The sequence below is a fragment of the Condylura cristata genome, unplaced genomic scaffold (assembly GCF_000260355.1).
Source record: "Condylura cristata isolate star-nosed mole 26May11 unplaced genomic scaffold, ConCri1.0 scaffold00016, whole genome shotgun sequence".
Lineage (NCBI taxonomy): Eukaryota > Metazoa > Chordata > Mammalia > Eulipotyphla > Talpidae > Condylura > Condylura cristata.
In genome coordinates, this window is record NW_004567117.1 from 20,357,071 (window position 1) to 20,377,971 (window position 20,901).

General features: G+C 32.2%; 1 protein-coding gene across 4 annotated transcripts in view; it reads right to left on the reverse strand.

Annotated features, from left to right (window-relative positions):
* Positions 1-20,901, reverse strand: part of NOL4 (nucleolar protein 4) — a 255,115-nt gene that overhangs the window by 45,205 nt on the left and 189,009 nt on the right. For all 4 annotated transcript variants that reach the window (XM_004683823.2, XM_004683822.2, XM_012725972.1 and 1 more), the window contains one exon: positions 3,990-4,103. In XM_004683823.2, the coding sequence (XP_004683880.1) occupies positions 3,990-4,103 (114 nt within the window). The remainder of the gene's footprint in view (positions 1-3,989; positions 4,104-20,901) is intronic.

Sequence of the window (20,901 nt, forward strand, 5' to 3'; positions counted from 1 at the left end):
CTTTTTGAATTAGGAAAATAAAGAAGAATTTCTTATATAGCCTAAGAATCCCCAATTTTATGTCAAATAGGAATGCTGAATTATGTGCTATGATGCACTGGGGATCGACCTCTGCAGTAGGCTCCTGTCCTTGACAATGGCATGCTTCAGGGCTGAAGCTTTATAATGGCAAGCCTCGTATGAATTCTGGTGCAGGTGGACACTATGAAATAAAGTATTTAAAACATCCACAAAAGCTTTCATGTTCATAGCTTAAAGAGCTTTATAAATCCAATTAATTCATCAAGCTTCATGAACTCTGAAGGGCACAAATAATTACAGCCCTACATGTGGCTAACCATTAGCAGGAAGTAATCAGATGTATAGTTTAAATGAATCCAGATTTTAACTGTCTAGTTTAACTTTCCTGCATCTACAGAAAAGCAGGAACACAATGAAGAATCTGAGTCACTGATAAAAATCTAAAAATTATGAGTTGAGTGAAGAATGAGCAGAGAAGGGCCACCCTGGTGGCCCATGAGTTAAAGTCTCAGTGTTGTCAAGCTACCTCCAGCCATGACTAGGGAGCTAATCCACATGGCACAGCAGATTTGTCCTATCTCACCCCCTGCTTCCCTCAGACATGTGTTTTTCAATAGATCCACCTGCTCTGCTCCCTATTCTGCTTCCAGTGAATCCTCTCTTTGCCCACACCTCTGGCCTACACCCCTACACTAGTTCTCATGTGCATAAATAAATAAAATAAAACTTAAAAAAGAAGAAGAATTGGGCCCTCCCTGGTGGTGCAGCAGGTTAAAGCACAGCACTGAGAATCTAAAGCCGCTTCCGCATGAGTTCAATTACCGCCTGCCCCGGAGGTGACCACATGATGTGGCAGACCTCTCCTGACCCGCCCGCTACTCCCCTCAGCATTGTGCTTCGTCGATCTGCCTGTTCTGTTCCCCACTCTGTTTCTGGTGAAGCCTCTCGCCGCCCCTGCACCTCTGGCCTGTTCCCCTGTTCTGCATGCACAAACAAATAAATAAATCTTAAAAAAAAAAAAAAAGAAGAAGAAGAAGAAGAATTAGCACAGAAAAGGATGATCTTGTCACTAACACCCCAAAGAACTTTGGCTATTTTCACTTGGGCAAGGTCAGTTTGCAACAAGGAGATAGGTCTCCTATCATTCATCTCAATGTTTTGATATGTTTTGATGTGAAGCACAAAAGCAATTTGTAAAAGCTTGTGTGGCATGCCAAATGAAATCTGTGGAACTCATTGTCAGAGGAGATAAGTTAATTTATCTATTTAAAATGTATTTCAAAATACTAAACAAACACTAAACCAGTTTAGTTTGTGTGTAACTTACTCCCCTAGAAGAAGTAAAGCACTCTAGGAAGTTTGTAATTTTCAAGCTGATATTCAAACAAAATTATTCTGATTAGAATAACTTGCTTGCCAGAGAAATCTAGTTATCTAGGTATGGAAAAGTTAAAAACCCTAAATAAAGCAAATATTTTCCAACAACAACAAAAAATTCTGTACATCAAAAATATTGTGAACAGAAGCACCAATTATGTGAGTCCTATTGCTTATTCCAGGATATGGGTTTTCCACCAATGAAGATAATCAATAAAAAGGTGTAAGACTGTGGAAAGATCCTAATTATCAGACTCATAATTTAAACTTAATGCATATTATCCCAGGAACTGGGTGACCTTGAAGAAATCATCCTACTTCTCTGACCTTCAGTTTCCTCATTTAATGCAGAGGAGCAAAATAATACCTGCTATGGGAATTCTGAAAAAGCAAATGTAAAGTATGTCTTTAAAGTGTATATTAGACTTCAATAAATCATAACATGTATTTTTTTTATCATTTCTTCAACTTCTCCTAAAGGCTGAGTTCACTGAACCCTTTGGCCCTGGAAAGAATATTCCAACTGGGGCCAATGTTGAACATGCCATTCTCAGGTGACAAATCCTTGCAATAAATGAACATTGTCTATAAAGACATCAGAGAAACAGTCAATATGGTTAGTCAGGTTAAGAACCATTGGTCCCCACCCAAACTGATCCTTATTCCTTGGGCAGTAGTAAAAGTCACACTCAGACATCAGTTTTGGTTTTTTTCCCCCAGGAGTAGAAACTATTGGAAAAAAATTTGAGCCCATTTTAAAGATCTTCAAAATGATTACAATGTTTTACACATAGGACAGGTGTGTCAGTATGTAGATTTGTAGCCCCACAGGTGGGATTTTCCAATCACTTGATGTATTCAAATATGGTAAATGTAATATATCTCTAGTAATATGGAAGGTACTTAATTATGCTTTCATATGTATTGTTTTATTAAATACTTACAATAAAATTAAGAATTTATTATACATATTTCTCACTTGATAGCTATGGCTAACAATGTTTAAGTGATTGGATTAAATATTGATGAATTGCTAGCATTGGGGGATTTTGCAGAGATATGACAGTATACAACATGAATCAAATATTTAATGTTCATAATAACTCTATGACTGATACTATGAGATATTCTATAGTATAGACTGGGTGGGACATGGCAAGACAACAACTAGTAGAACCCATTCAATTCCAGAACTCTATTATTTTAATTTCTAGATTTGTGATTTTTTCTGCAAAAGGACTTATTCTAATTTTAAAATTCCTAAATCTAGATGGTGCTATTAATGCTTCAGGTTTCACTGGTAGGAAATGAATAATAGAATAACCTGAATATCCGTTAAAATCTCCCTCTCTGAGAAGAATGTATTGATATTTACTAAGTGTCAGACAAAATACTACATAAGTCTGTCATGTAGGGTTCTCACAGCAATCCTATGGGATTAGTTATGGTATGGTTATCTTTCATAAGAAGAAAAGGAGCCACAAGGGCCAGAATGGCATGAAGGTCACAGAATCTGTAAAGGTAGATATGAGACTCAAAACACATGTATTTACTTCCGGAATGTGAAATATTTGTTACCATGCTAATTGGGGTTGTATAAAGTGCTATAACACATATTTAATAATATAAAGTTTAGAATTCTAATAACATTCTCAATAGAGTATTTGTAAGTAAGTACTGTTGGCAAAAAAAGATTGAGAAATTTAAAATACATTTTTATTTACGATACTGTATTCTTTAAAACCTTTTACATAATTTAGAACTTATGTTAGCACTTGATATTTTACTAATATACAAAATTCAAAAAAATGCCATTCTAAAACATTTTTAAATATTCTAAATCTAAACTAGAGAAGTTTTTTTTTTTCCTATTTTCTCTGAAAGTCATTGGCACACACAAAAAAGCAGAATTGGACTAACAGTTTAGTATCTTCACCCTAACTTCAACTGGAAATTGAAGCACCCAGATAACTTGTTTTAAAGATAATGTAAAAGTCAGGATACAGAATACTTTTGGGGAGACAGATTCAGGGGGGAGCTGTTTCAGTGAATAGTGCACAAAAGCTACAAATCCATTCCCAGTGTGTGTATCCTTAGAAGAGATATTTAGAAAAATGATACTTAATATACAGTAAATGATTTGTTCATGAGGAGGTAAGCCCTACACATAGATTTTCACTACTTTATATCTCCACTTCATAACTTTCTAGTCTTTTCATGTTGTATTGTGCAATCACATGCTATAGACATTGCTGGTAGATGGAGGAAATAAGAGACGTTAATTCTCATTGAAAATGAACACAACCATGTCACTATCACATATGATCAGGTAAATTTACAAAACTATTGTCAATCATTAGGTAGAGATGCTTATTTAAATAAGCAATTGACTTTTAGATTAATTTTATACTTGTCTATTTTCACCTTCAAATTAAAATTTGTAGAAATACAGAAAAACTGTAACTTTCTGTAACTTGAAACCCATTCAAGATTTTTTTTTAATTTTTACAAAAAAAAAAAAATACAGCTCAATCTCAATTAACCATATGTGTAATTACTGGTGTACACTGGACCCCAAAGATACCTCATACCTGTTGTCTATCCAGGCGCATCCTCTTGGCAGCATTTCTACTCTCACTCTCACAGGCTGAGGCCAAGATACTCTCTGCAACTGCTGAAGTAAGGTGGGAAGGAATAGGTCGAGACTAAAAAAAAGAGAAAAAAAAATTGAAAAAATTATTAACAGTATCATTAACAGAACAATATTATGCTTAGAAGAGCTCACAGGATGCGCAGAAGTATCCATTTATTTCAAGTGAACTTATTTCAATAGAAAGAGGAAATGGGAGTCGCAAAAATGAACAATGAAAGCTAGTTAGAGGTTAAAACAGTTGTCACACAGATCCAACATTTATTCTCACAGCTAGCTCCATTGTAACAAGTATTTAGGCTGGGCCATCAAACTGGAGGTTCAGCAGGCAGTAGCAAAAGTACTGACCAAGTTTTGCAAATAAAACAAGTCCCTTAAGGCATTTTTAACATATGACAATGCACAACCACAAAAAAAAAAAAAAAAAAATCAGCAACAATAACAAAAACAAGTGACCAGGCTGAAACACAACTGGAAAAACTGATAATCAAACCATGTTGTTCTTAAAGTATTATGAGTATTTGCAATCTAAGTTCTGAGACAGCTGATATGTTTAAATTACTTTAAATACAAATGACAAGTTGGTCCTGGAGCAATTTTGATGACACAGGTTTGATATTTATGATGGGTGTGCCTATGTTTTATTTATGAAATGAGTTAATATTAATTTAATAGAATTAAAGTTGGAAGCCCATCTTCTGTGTAGACCACAGAGAAATTAATTACCCTCTAACTAATTTCCTAATCAACTACCAATTGTTTCTAACTCACCACATCATTTGTGAGCACTAGAAAAGTTTTCCATTATTTTCCCCATAATTACAGGCAATTCATCTAACTGAAAGATGAGATACTTAATGATACTGAAAGTTTTTTTAAATTAAAATAAGTAAATGATAAATAAAATGAAAACTAAACCAGATGAGATGGAAAAACGTAAGATTGCAAAATAAAATTATCATTTAGAAAATGCCACTTTAGGGTCACAAAGCCTCAGTTCAAAGTATGTAGGAACACTATTGAGTAGAAGCTTCTAAACTAATAAAAAAACTTTTCCTTATATGTAAATAAAGGTGAGGTGAGCTGAGTGTGCATTTGTGGTACTTGGTTCATTTTGCTAACTCGGGCAGGTAACAATTTGAATCATAGGGTTTATGTCTCAAACAATACTCTAAACAGCTAAATAAAAACCATAGTGTTTATCAAATATATCTAGTGGGATTTGTACAGTATAGAAACTATACTTTGATGTTGACTGAACGAGGAAGCAATTTCTTCAGATTTGTCAGCTTACTTCAAGTGTTAACTCTGCAGGCAAAAGATAGAAAGTACGTATATCTGAAATGTTGGCCAGAAAATGGTGACAATAAACACTAAGATATTGGGAATTATGATTTTGTGAAAATATAGAGAGCCCCTGAGGTGTCAAGAGAACTACAAGAGATTTTTGAGAAAGAAACTATAAAGACAGGACTGTGTGTTGGAAACATGGAAGAGGGTCAAAAAGTAATACACAGTGAAAAGGCTACCACAAAGATACAAATACATTTTCATATTGCTTCTACATTTCATTTACTTTAAAAAAAATATTTATTTTTGTGAAGAACAACTGGGTGTAGGCCAGGTGCAGGGTGGGAAGGGTAGGGGATTCACCAGAGATAGAGTAGGGAGCAGAAAAGGCAGATCTACTGAAACACAATGCTAAGAAGAGCAGTGGGCAAAACAGGAGAGGTAGACTGCCATGTGGGTCAGCTCCCTGGCCTTAATCGAACTCAGGCCATTGCAGTGGGCTGTTGCAGTGGCAGTGCTGAAACTTAACTCCTACACCACTAAGAAAGCAATGCATTCTATATTTCTATTAATGGATAGATTATCTACCTAAACTACAAAATCACTGAAAAATGGTCACAGCATGACTCAAAATTATAATCTAAAGTGCATGGGAATTAGCTGCATAATGATGTCCTATTTAGTAGCTTTATGTTCGTAGACTTATAGGAAACGTGGGAATACAAACATTCAATTATGAAAAAACTGTGTGTATATATATATGCATAAGTGTTTATACATATATGTGTGTGGTCATACACACACTGTATGATTAGTTACCATCATTCAAAAAAAAAAAAAGAGTCTATATCCTAATAAATTACATTACTAGATACTTCATCAGCTTCTAGGCACTAAATAATCTAAAGAAAGTATCAATAACCTCCCATTTCTATATCCAATTATTGCCTGTCATATGAAACTCATAGAAATAGATTTCTGCTCATTATCTTTGTTTTTTCTATTTATTAGGTGTCTCTATTTATATGAAGAGTTTTTGGAATTTTATATCTATCTAATCTATCTGGCTATATAGTGTAACATGGAAGTTTATCAAGCTGATCAAATTGTACAAATAAAACACATGTACCTTAAGTTAAGCTTGCTTGAGAACAAAGAGAAAAATAAGATAACTAGATAGTAGTAGTTCCATTCAAGTCTATTTCTAATTTTTAAAAGCAAAATGGCAGCCCTCCCTGGTGGTGCAATGGGTTAGGACACAACACTGCAAGTTCTATCCCCACCCCCGGAGATGCTCCACATGGCACATCAGACCTCTCCTGTTTCGACTGCTGCTCCCCTCAGCAATGTACTATGTCACTCTGCCTATTCTGCACCCCCACTGTGTCTCTGTGAATCCTCTTACACTCCTTGCGACTCTTGCCTGTACCCCAGTTATGTATTTTTTTTTAAAAAAAAAAAGCAAAATGGGAAGTGATCTTTATAGAAAATGAAAACTATTATGAGTGAAAATTTATATTTCCTACTCACTAAAAGTAATAAGAGTTGAGTATTTCTCAAATATGTTAAATTGGTCTTTTCAGGAACAAATTTATTATCCTGGCTAAGTAGACCAAAATATTTTTAAGGTCACTGAGTAAACTAACACTTCAAGATTTGTTAAAAAAAAAAAAAAAGTACTTTCATGATAAAGCAGTCATACACTCTTTTTCATTAAGTGATAAAATAAGTAGATATATGACTTGATATTGCCAGCAGTTAAATTTTGAATAATTTAGAATAATTTTGAAATAGAGTTGCTTTGAGTTTATTGTAGAATCATAATTTGAAATAATATATAGAAATTTAGCACACGTTTCTTCCATAGTTTGAAAAAACTAAAAGCATTTCTTAACTTTCTATTTTCTAGAGAAAATAGAGCTCTAGATAAAAAATCAATTTTCATGTCCCTCAACTCTTGCACCTTCCTAAATTCTCTTGTCTAATTAGTGCTTTCACATAATATATCGTTAATAATATATTTTAGGAGAAAATCATTATATGCAAAGAAAGCATTGTACTCAATTTAAAAAATAAGGTTTTCAAAGTTAGTCCTTTTCATGTATGTATTATAATAACCATTTGAAGATAACTGGATGGAAAGGAAGAATGAATCAGCAGTTTATAACAATTTATGAAATATAAAGGTATTTTTCAAAGAATTTATATTATTTTAAATATATTAAAACACCATGCAGAAAACTAGTAACATTCCAGTTTAATTTTAAGGTAAGTATTACTGATATCTCACTCATATTGAGTACTTAGGTTGGACAGGTATTAATGCAAAAAGCTTAGATTCATTATTTAGTCTTTAAAAAAAAAAAAAAACCTGGTGTGGAGTACGTAAGTCACTCATAATTTAGAGAAAAATAAATGGAAATTCTGAAAGATTCTACAACTTATCCAGGATCACATGCATATGTAAACACCTGGACTCCTAGCGATGACTGGTGATAAATTAGGTATAATATTTCCTAGTAAATATTTACCTCATTTTACAACTAAGGCCTCAGTGAGCTTAAGTAAAGCGAGATTTCTTAAATGCTAAACACACATCTGCAGAGGAATCAGTTTACGGCCAATTCCGTAAGCAGGTGTTATGGTCTCCTTAAAATCCTTCTTTTAAAGGATTGAAATCCTCCCAATGTATTGTTCTATTAATTCTTTACAACTCTTCTTCATTAATAGCACAAAGAAAATATGTAAGTTATATCACATGTATTCAACTGTCAATCTAAAGTTATATGATTTTTTGGTTGAAGCAACCAGAAAAAAAAAAAAACAAGAAATTATTGTACATTAAACAATGAATCTTAGTTCCATGCCCAAAATGAGAATGAGGAGCCAGGCAGAGTTCTTTCTCTCCTGTGAGGCAATTCCGCTAAGTATTTCCATGGATGTAATAATGGTGAGTCAATAATAACCGTCAGTGCCCCTCAATACACAGAGAACTCAATTATGTCATCCTGGTTATAAGATACTAACAGGAAAGTCTTTTGCTTATTTTTCCACCATAATTTGATGCTTATCTATTTCACACCAAAAGTACTTATACCAAGACAGTGAGAAGGAAATTAATCAGTTTTGCTTCTTACAAAGCAATTTTATCACAGCGAATTTAAAAATACTACTTAGTATAAGTCTCAGAACCATCTTCTCAGAAACTCTTTCTTCATCACATTTGATTGTGGAAGCTTATTAGAATATCATGTCTTAGTTTCTTCCTGGCAGATAATTAACAGGGTATGTTAAGGGTTGTAGTCCTAGATTTCACCAGACTCAAGTGCTGAAGATTCCCTTTTACATCAATAAGAGGCAATAAAACACAAAACTGCCCTGTAATAAATTGACATTATCATTTTTATAAGAATCAAATTCAAAAAATTTAATGGATAACATAGATCAGCACACTGGTTGAATAGTTTTCAGTAAATATTAGTATATATCTTAGAATGTTTTAAAATAATGATTGTAAAATATATAAAATCATGCATTCTACCTGGTTTATACCTAGATTAACATTTGTTCCTATTTCTTTCCTCAAATAAGAGATAATGTTGCCCCCCCTATATATACATATAGACACACACACTAATTATCTCTTCATAATTGTCATTCTCAAGTGGGATGAGATGATCTTTCCCCAGCACTGTTCTTACTGAATAATTATGTATGCCCAAATCAGTGGTGGCTGTTTCATTAAACAGATGGCTAAACTGTCATATGAATCTTTAAGAGTTTAAAAAGTCACATTTTAATTGGAGACTTAAGATATGATTGCTGTTGGCACAATGTAAATGTGTCCTTATATACAAGTAAAACTCACCACTGTATCAACAAATTATTTCCATTTTTGGTCTTGAAATTATAACAACAACAAAAAAGAGTATGCTGAACTGCTTAACATAGGATGCTGCAGGCTTATTTTCATAATTTTAAAAAAAATAAAAAGGTATTAAGAATGGAATATTCTGTTTGTGGGGATGGTCTGCACACCCTTGCTATTAAAACAGTTTAATCAGGTTATTAAGTAGGACCAGATTGCCAGCAATTGAGATGCAACAAAGATTTTAAATAGAATAAGTGTTATTAAAATAAAGCAAATGATTTAGAAATCAGGCTTTAGATTAGATAGAGCACTAAATAAAGATTATTTTCCTCATCTTATTATTCTATAAAATACACAACTTAAGAATTCTACAGCTCAGATGATATGAATTTCCTTTTCCCATAGATAGCATGATTATGACTAATGCTCCAATTATTACAGATTATGTAGGAAGCTGTAGCTCTTCAGAGATCCCTTCTGTTTCCCTGCTAGTTTCATTTGTGGGCATTAATTGAATAAAGTAACAATATAACTACTAAGTCAGACTGACCTGGATAGTATTATATAATCAGTTACTTGAAATTTGTCTGCCTACTTTTGCTAACTAATCTCCCTTAGCCTCATTCATCCTGTCAGGTATTGTTATTTTTATTTTTGAAACTCACAAAAATAAGGTTCAGTAATTAAATTATGATGAGGAAAAGTCAATCTCTCTATCATGGGTCAGTTAGGGTCCCATGAAATAATATACAAAAAATCACTGATACTTTCACTTATTTATTCAACAGATATATCTAATGTGAACTTTCTACCCATTAGGAGCTGTGCCAAGTCCGAAGACATGAAGATCAACAAAATTAATACTGCTTCTGCCATCATACAGTGTATAAACTAATACAATGCCTAGTTCATAAGGTATATCTACATTCAATAAATTATTTTTATTATAGTATCACCATCTTTTCTTAAAACCCCAAATAAACTCAAGGTTGCATACATTTAAAGATGTTTTTATTTGTGACAAACTCATGGACAGAAATGAGAATACAGTCTTTCTTCTTCCTATTTGCTTTGAGTATATGCTTTGTGGGAGAGATGGTATTTGTAGATGTTTTCCTAGATGTTGCTGTATTACACAATAAACAGAATATGCACTTAATTTTGTATGCCAAATTTTGAACCATAGATATTCCAATACTTTAAATAAAGGATATGGACACAGACAAAAATAGTAAGTCACCGGTTCCCAGTGACTGATTCAAAAATTGACTCATGATTCAAACAGGGTTAGTTAAATCCCTTTCCTAGAAATGAGGACCTGGAGTTGGAAAACTGCTCTTGAATTATGGAGTTTTATGAATAAAGGCTTAGTGTAAATAATGGCAGCATTTTCCAAAGGTAGAAAAGGCCTGTCTAACAACTAATCAATAAGAAAAGCATAGTAAGAAATAGGTCATTTGAACCCATGGATTCAACTATGGGGGAATACTTGAACTTCTTCAGTTATTTGAAAAAATTTTCTTTACTATTCTAAAAGGAGTTTGTATTTTTAAAATAATTTTTATTGAAGTAATATTACAATAGAACTAACTTTCAGGTATTCCTCAGTCAAATCTATATATGCAGCAAATGCTAAATAACTTTCATTTTGGGTTTGATTATGAATATTTCATTTTGAGTTACTGGTCTGTATTTTGTCCTTAACTCAGAACATAGTTAGGCTTTAATAATAATCTTTCATAAAAACTTATGGAAATAATAAATTTTATAGTTAATACTTAGAAGCCCACATTAGCTAACATTTTGTGAATATTGTGAATGACAGTATTTTTCCCATAAGTTTTGAAACCTAAAACTATACCCAAGTTTTATTCACTATTTTACCACTATTTCATCAACTAAATGTCAATTAAAAATATGTTAAAAATCACATAGCAAGAATTAAAATAACAGTTAAATAACTTTATCATTTTTTAATTCTCCTGAAATATTGAAAAAATACTAGGCTAGATTTTCACTTAACATACATTTTTAAAATTGAAATACCAATAGTAAAATAATGTTAAATAATAGCATGTGATGAAAACTGGCTTATCTCCCAACTAATTTCTACCACAAGGGAACACATTACTAAATAGCCATTCATTCACTCATCTTTCAGTCAACAATTTTAAATTAATTGAACATGAATTGAGCAATTTGAATTAGCAACTAGTTGCAATATATAAGACATTGTGGGTGATACAGATATGAACAAGTTAAAGAAGAAGAATACTTCAAGAATATTAGGTTCTTATTGGGGAGCAAAGGCCCATGTACAAACAGTAAAATAGGACAGGATAAAATAAAACTACAAAAGATGTACCACAAAGTACAATTTGCACACAAAAGAAAGACAGATTTAAGGCTGCTCTTAGTTAGAAGAATTAAAGAAAGATATATTAGATTCAGTAATTTAAGTAGTTCAAAAACAGTAAGGATTTTTCAGTACGGGAAGTCTTGAAATGTGCACTTTTAGATTAGAATGTACTTCATCACAGTTCTCAGATACCAAGTACTGGATCAAGCAGGAGGTTTTATATCCATATAGTGTTGCTGGTTTTCATGTGTTTGATAATGATACCTGTTTCCATTTTTTTCAAGATGAAACTGAAGCTATGGATACAAGATGATATAATGATGGTGAAACGCAGATAAGACACAAGGTCCACTGGCTATAAAATCAGGAATGTTTTCTTCAGTTTTCCTCACCAATGTTGCTAATTTTCCATTATTTTCTTCTTGGTTCATTTTCCTTTTTCTTATAATGCATTTTAATTCATTCAGAGATAACAAATATTTGGTAACTTCAGTAGTTGTATGAAGTATATCTTCCTCACTTTGGAAGTAGAATTTCATGGGCATTTATCTTTAGATGAAAAGTTAACTTGTCTAAAGGAAGTGACATTCTCTCTTAGTAGTTTGATGACGGTCTTCTGACATCTATTTTGAGGACAAAGAGAATCAATCTATTCTTCTTTTGTAGATAATCACTTGTTCCTTCCAGTCAACATTTAACGATTTATTTAATCCACTGTCAATAGTTTTACTAGGTATGGATTTGTTTTTATTTGTAATGCTCAGGACTAATATTTCTGGTTTTAGGATTCATGGTCTATATAATTCTGAAAGTCTCCCTCCTCATCTGTTTTAATGTGGCTTCTTATTTTATCTTCTAGAGTGACAAATAAATATATCATTATTATTCTATTCTCCTCTCAACTTTTTTTCACCTTTCCCGTCTTTTATTTCCACAAGTAATTCCCATATTCACTTTTATCACTTTCTCTTTGAATCTTACCTCCATGTAACCCATCATAAAAATTTTAATTTCAGTGCTTATAGTGCCTATCATCTATTTCTTGAAGTGGTAATTAGGTGTTACTAATTCCCTTTAGTGAATAACTAACCCTTCCAGAGTCACAGCTTTATATATAGTTCTATATTGTGTTCTTGTCTAGTCACAAACTTGTGTGGGTATTCAGAGCCTAGCCTTACTTTTGGAGGGCTTACATTCACTTTTTCTTTCTTTCTGTATTATTACTCCATTAAATTACAACTTGGGCTAAGTTGTTTGCAAATTTCATGGCTTGGGATTTTTTTTTTTTAATTTCATTTGCACTTAGCCAGGTATTTTTTGGAAAATGTTTATTTTACACAGTATTAGTTTAAGTGTTTATAGAAGGAATGTGGGTGGAGTTTGTGTTGGGGTATTCAGTTAGGCTCAGATCAATATTTTGTTAACAGTAAAGATGCAATAGTGAGTAATCCTTACAGCTATGTTGGCTAAATTCTTTACATTCTAGTTACTCTTCAATTTTATAATTTATAAATACCTGAGTTGAAAAAAAAAATCAAATCTTGCACAAAGCTTCACAAAGCTTTAAAGAGTATGAATTTCCTTGGAAGTAGGCTCACATTTAATCCATCACTACTTAAAATAGAATTTAATTGTAATCTTGAGAATAATCATAGTATAAAGGAAGTGGATGTTGTAATATATGTATAATCTGTGTGCTATCCTGTCTGTGGTTAGTGAATATGTTTCTGTCTTGTATTTCCTACACATACTCCCCTTCACTGTGTAGCTCCTAAGACGAGGTACTCCTTAAGAGTTGGGAAAACCAACACCCTGAGAATCAACTGCAGTCTAAATGTAAGGAACCCAATGGGGTTCTACAAGTCTCTCACTCTCTGTTGAGGTAGAAGGGCATCAAGCCCAAAATTGATTCATTATTCTTGGTTATACAGCAAGGAATGGAAGATATTATGAAAGGAGATGTTTTTGTGCGAGTAAAGATTTAGATTTAAGATAAAACTGGTTCTCATTTATAATGAGATTAAAAGTTATAGACAAAATGCAAAAAGAAAAGGAATATGTAGCAGTTTTGTGAGAGAAATTTTAGGAAAGGACACCATATATATAGTCAAGTTGTCTACAATCAAATAACTTGCTATAAGGATTTTAAGTTGTAATATTAGGAGGTACTTAGGCAAAAAAACAGATTTTAATTTATTTCATCTGCTACGGGGACAAAAGTTTAATCTGTTACCAGCTTGTAGTAAGAGATTATAAGCTGATTAAGTAGTTTACCTAGAAAAAAACTATTATCAAAATAACTTCATGTTGTTTCTACTATTAGGTTATTGGTTACTTTACGTAAATCTAGTCTTGATTGTAAACGCTAACTTTTGTTTATGAGCAGGAAAGTATTTTTTATATTTTCTTATATTTGTTACTTTATTTAAATGAGTGATTAAATATTGCTTCATTATAATATATATGTTCCAAACCTTCTAATAACTATGACAGATTTCCCTCAAAACAAAATTTCAGATATTGTTCATTAATTAAAGACTTAAGACTCAGATTTCCTGAGACCCATGAAATTTTCCATTCTCCTGTTAAGAAAAATATTAAATAAGTTGGACTTCTCTGGTATGTTAAATTTCATGGGACCATTGCTACATTCAAAGATGTGTAGTAATATGCATAATAATATAGGATCTACACATGCTTAGTGAAATAAGCCAGAAAAAAATGAAAAATACCGGAATGGTTTCACTCACAGCAGTATAAAGGACCGGGGAGAAAATAATAATGGTGCACAACTATATACAAGAGATATTTTATGGGGGTAGGATGAGGAATGGGATAAAAAATGGTGGGGGGAGGGAAGTGCCCTGGACTACGGTGATGGCACATGGTGATTTGGTGATGGGAAGCCCACGGGGATTACAACTGAGATGCAAAAAGGCACAAAATGATGTAAAAAAAATAAACTATTATATTATAAAAAATACATAGGATCTACAAATTATGTAAAACCTAAAATATTCTTTTTAAAGCCTAATATATTCTGGTATAATATTAATAGCAATTCTGGTTATTATTCTAAAAAAATTATGGTCATTTGGAGTATATGGAGCAGATATTAATTATGGTCATTTTTAAAGTTTTTTTTACACATTTGCAAAAGTTGTTTACGCAAACACTTTATGTTCACAAGTAGTCAGGAAAAGGACTTTGAAAAGTAGTCTGGAAATACTGGTTTATCATGAAACTGAATGAGAATAAGAAACTGCAGATTTTATGAAGAAAACCTGGACTCTGGAGGACTTTGTGGTATGATAATATACAGCTGAAGAGATAGAAATCTTTTATTTCTGAATCTATAACATCATAAAATACTGTTAGCATAATAATTTAAAATTTATAATGAGATCTACATTTTCTACATGGAATGAATTCATTATTTAGGTCAAAGAAAATTTTTAATGGTTTTGTTTGTTTGAGATTTGTGTTTTGCTTTTTCCATATTTAAGAAAAACTTTACTTTTAAAAATATGACCCACAACACTGGTAAATTACATGTTTTTGTCAGTATAATGGAAACATTTGCTTTTTTCCATATGCTTTTTTCTCTCCCTGACAGCTGTTTCTTTTAGTCTGAGAGTTAAATATATGTGTGTGATGTAAAATTATTCTAGCTTATTTTAATAGATGGCTTCCATCCTCACTCACAAAATGAGTGTACAACTTACATATGTGTAACCCACTGAGTATTTTACAGTCAACTGCTAAATATTTTCATTCCTTAAACCAGGTATATGTGTGTTTCAGCCTCAGCAATAAGCAGAGGGATGACTGCCCCAAATCCCTCAAAATTGAGGAATACACACTTACGCAGGAACCAAAACCTAGTTCAAATGCCCTCAAATTCCTAGGCCACAAAAGCAAGCTGCCATTATCCAAACTTAGCTCATTTTCCTTTTAAGACACCTACATCAATTTTTCATTGATGCAGTGAAGATAAACCACGAGGTAAACATGTTTAGATGGATAATACCCTGAATCTTAAAGTGACCTCTCAACTACTGGGAATCAAACATCAGTCCAAACATAGCCACAAGGAGAATTCATGCAATCAATTCAACAATAAAGGTTGCAAAATGAGGAATATCCAGTGTAAAGACCAGGATCACATTTATAAGTCGATATGGGGCTGACCAATTATAATTTGCCACTCTCCATACTTCCTTATTCCTAATCTCAATTTTAATATTTAATAGCCTTGACCTGCTCTATGCTGGAGGAAACAGATTTGAGGCTTTCTTCCTGCATCCTGGATGGTTGACCTTGAAATAAAACCTTTCTTTGTTCAAAAGTCAGAGTCATATTAGTATTTATACACTTTGACAAGGAGTTTTTGCTTAGCCACAGAAACCTTTCTCTCTCTCTCTCTCTCTCTCTCTCACACACACACACACACACACACACAGAGGAATTAAACTAAGCCAGAAATTGACTAGGTATCTTCAGTTTTAAAAGGTCATGTACTTATTATAATGGGGAACAGAATTTTTCTCATATGATGAAAGTTCAAAGCCAGAATTGAGAACTACACAAGAAGCAAAGATAGGCATCTCTAGATATTTCATAAGAAAAGGGTTTGAATCTTCAAGCTTTCCTGGTTTGTTAAATTTTGTTGAGAGTGGTGCTTTTTCTATGTGTAAAAAATTTTATCCTTCTACTTGATATTTATTACTTAGCATTACTTCACTTTTGGAGAAAAAATGACCCACATCTTATTTATGCACAAATCCTAGGTCTGCCTCTCAAGGGATAAAGGTTTGGGAGTGTGAAGAAGTAGGAACTTATTAGCATTATATGCAGAAGTACAAGTATGATGTATTAAGGACTAGAATAATATTGAAAAACAGATAAAATTCAAAGTTGTAGGACTTATTCGGAAATACAGAAATAGTAGAATAGACTTTACTAAGTGATAGGATACAAGTCTAACCTACAAAAATAAATCAAATACCTAAGTCTATGAAGTTGGTAAAAATAACAACGGAGGCCAATGACAATGAAAAAATAGGCAAGTCAAGAAGTATTTACCAAAAAAAAAACATAAAAATTAAAAAAAAATAAATTTAGCAGTGATTTGGTAGATGTAGTAAATTGGTAGGAAGAAGGGAAAAGAAGGAAAGTTAAGGGGAAATAGAGTTCAATGGAGCTATAAAAATATTATGTTTAGCATCTGATGACATTTGAAATGAAATACCCATGTTTTCTACATGATTTGGATTCCACACTGTTGATATTTTGCTATGTACAAAGGCAGCTGTGAATATTAGGTTAAGTATAGAATCTCAGAAACTGTCCAAAATCAGGAAAAGGTAATGAGAAAGAACAAGAACCTCAAAAAAATGAGTTAAGAATAAAATTTTTGCATTTGGTGCAGAGGTAATTATGCATTCTATATTAAAACTAACAACATAATAGTGAAGACATGACTGCATGTGAAGAACTACCAAGTTTGTTGGTGGTAATACCTGTGATCTGTGAGTGCAAAATAACTGTTAAAGAAATCTGGTAGGCCCTCCTTGATGGCGCAGCGGATGAAAACAGAGCATTAAGAAGCTAAAGCCAATTCCGCATGAGTTCGATTCCCGCCTGCCCCGGAGGCGACCACATGGCATGGCAGACCTTCCTGACCCGCCCACTGCTCCCTTCAGCAGTGTACTTCGTGAATCTGCCTGTTCTGCTCCTCCCTGGTGAATCCTCTCACCCTCCACATCTCTGGCCTGTATCCCAGTTCTGTATGAATAAATAAATAAATCTTAAAAAAAAAAAAAAAAGAAATCTGGTAAAGAAAGATGGACTCAGATTGTAGAAGATGAAATCAGAAATGAAAGTTTTTTTTTTCTAGAAGGATGGGGATAATTTTTAAAAAAGAAAATATAAAATTTTCCTCATTTTCATTGAAAAGAAATACTAAAAGATGCTTGAATTACCGAAGAATTCAAAGAGGCAAGCAAAGACTGTTATATCGTGCAAAGAAGACCAGGATATAAGGATATTCCTTTTTAAGAAGAAAAGGGAATAATTGAGAATTTTAAAGTAATTGTCAAAATTTGTATCATTGTGCTGACGTTTGAATGAGAACTAAATGTTATACATATTCATAATGGCGAAAGTGAGGTAACAATGAATATCAGTAAAATTGCGAAAGTAAACTCCCTGAATTCAAAAGGTCAGATATCACAATCATTAAGGAGGGGACTATAGGGTATAATTACAAAGAAATGCTATGAATAAAGAACACTGAGAATGGTACAACCCCATATGAGGGTGTGGTAGATACAGGTTATAAGAGAGAGGGCAAAAGGTGCTACAAACACCAGTTGGAGAATTCAAATTAATGTATTTGCTAACTACATCAATTAAATTTATTGTTCATAAAGAGAGAAATCTTCACAGTTGTACTCAAGTTATATAAAGAATAATGTGCAAAATAATAACTGCACATGTATTAGTTTTTATTCAAGACCTTGTATGAAGAACTAGGCATATTGCAGTTCAAATTTTTAGTTTTTAAAACAGTACTTTAGTTTTTTTTTTCTTTATATCTGCTAGAGAATGAATAGAGTCAATATAGTATGTAATGGTTATGTTCTGAGGGAAGCTGTGGGTTGAAAACACGTTATGATCTGTCTACTTTGTCTACATTATACAAGTTGAGTCAAATCAAATGATGTGGGTTAGTCAAATTCCCTCAAAAAGGTACAATTTTCTAAATACTCAAAAAGGTCCAATTTTCTAAATACTAATACTTATCTTCTGATAAAAGAACTACTGATATCAGAAGGTAAGATATCCTGAGGAGGGTATAATAATATGTACTGAACAAGAATAAAGAACTTAGAAGCCGTATAAAAAATATGGTGTTTTATAATTTTAGATTGTTAAAATACTTGTTTTTAAAGTTATATATAACTTTGCCCCCTGAATTTGGTATCACTGCCACCCAGGAAATGTGTATACTAACATAAACAAAAGATAACTGGGACATGAAAAAGGTTTTGACTCTAAAACTTCATGGCAGTGAAATAAGGAAAATTCTAGGTAACACACATATCAAAGTAAACAAATTCAGTTATGGTGCTAGTAATGAAAAAAAGGAAAACTCCATCGGAGAAATGATTTTTTTTTAATGGAGTGATTTTCTAGAAGAAGTTACTGGAATAAGCTTATTTATATTGGATATTTAGTATCCAAGTGGACCATTTCATTGGCAAAATTTTACACAAAAATGCATGATTTATTTTCATGATTTAAATCACATAATGTTAAAAAGCAGAGAGGTGATTTTTCAAGATCAGCTTTTTGAATTCAATATTGAGGTTAAGTGATATAACTTACTTCTGCAATAATCAAAAAATACTCTTCAGAAAAGCAGCTGAAGTAATTTTATATCAAAGTGGCACAAAAAACCAGTAACAATTTGATTCTATTTTAGGATTAATTTAATGACTGCTTAGCTCTCTTAAGGCTCTTAAAATCAAATGAAAACTAAGTCAGTATTATGGATTACAATGACTAAACTTATTTTTCATAGGACATGCCTTTTCATATTTAACAGTGAGGATTTTATGATTTGAGGTGATGGATAACAGTGAACCGGTGAAATGCACTGAAAAATAAGTGATTATTTTACTTCTCACATCATAGAGAATATTTGGCGCAATCACACAGAAATTTTGGTTGCTTAATCAATCAATATCTGTATTCTACTGATAATTCCTGTGAAATAAGAATCAGAAATGTGTACAATTTATATGAATTTACTGAAGTTAATTTAAAATATTTGTGTTAGCATGCAAATTCTTAAGAAGAGATAGTATAATTTAACATGAGTACATTTTAAAGAATCCAGAAAGTGTAAAAGACAGTTAAATTTCTCAAGCTTATCACTAAAATATGTTGAGATAAAAATTTTCTATGTAAATATCTGTTTGAATTTAATAAAAAGTCAGCTAGAAAACATAATTCAGGAATGTGACTTATTCTTTTATTCCATGGCTCGTAGCATGTATTGCTCTACTCAATAAACCACACTGAGTAAACAGCCATAGAACACACTGGCTGATTAATATTATTGGTGTATGTACAGTTAGCAAATATTGCCAAAATAATGACACTTGGAGTATATCAAAAAATTTAATAAGAAGAAAACATAATCCAGTACTTTGTATTTCATTCTACGTAAGGTGCTTCCTGCCTTAGAGATTTCTATGTAAATAGAAGAGTACAACTTAAAAGCTTATCTATACTGTACAGTATAGATAAGCCTACCAAATAATCCTAGGTTTTAAGTTGCCTCATTGACCCTGTTGACCTGTTAGTATTGTGTAATAAAACTGCCTGTACTATTAATAATATACTGAAAATACTTTCTTCATTTTAACACAGAACACCGTAGTAAAAGTAATTTTTGTCTAATATTGCTTAGTTAAAAAAAAAAACAGCTTGTGGATATTCTATCAAATAAAAAATATATGAAGGTAAAAATATGTGCCTAATATGTAGTTGTAATTACTATCTATCCTGGGTATACAATTTCCTATTTGTTCTAATAAGGATGAGTATTCAAACGACACAATTTCTACCCCATGTTCTCTTGATTTGAGGTGACAGTTTGGGGAAGTGAAATTCCAACTAGTTAAGTGCTACAGAAAAAAAAAAAAAAAAAAAACTGGGATAAACTGCAATGTCAATGTTCACCCAAGCTGTTCATTATACTTAAATTAAGTAGGCCTTGTGTTAGTACTTAAGAATTTCACTTCCCCAAACTGTCACCTCAAATCAAGAGAACATGTTATACTTTACTAATTAACAGGTTATACATATCTTATGTTGCTCCTTATTATTTTGCATGATATAATGTACATCAAATATATAGTGAATAATAGGCAAGTGAACATATGGAATTTATTAAAATTTAAATATTTTTACAATTCTGAATAATATATTTAAGATTAGTTTGTGGAACTCTTTTTGTTCCTTACATATAGCACAAGGTTTCTAACAAAGATATGGTCATAATGAAGCACATAAGTAAAATCAATAAAAATAGCAATCAATAAAAAAAAACAGTGAATGTCTCAAACATGCCTTAAAAGAAATGAATTTTACATGGCAATGATATTTTTCTTTTAAGGAACGATCAAGGCAACATTTTATACCATCAAAAATAGCATAAATTTTAGCAAAGAAAAGAATCTGTAAATATTAAAGTATTAAGGAAAAAAAACAGTAATGGTAGATGCCAATAAAATAAAAATCTTGGTATGATCTTTATTA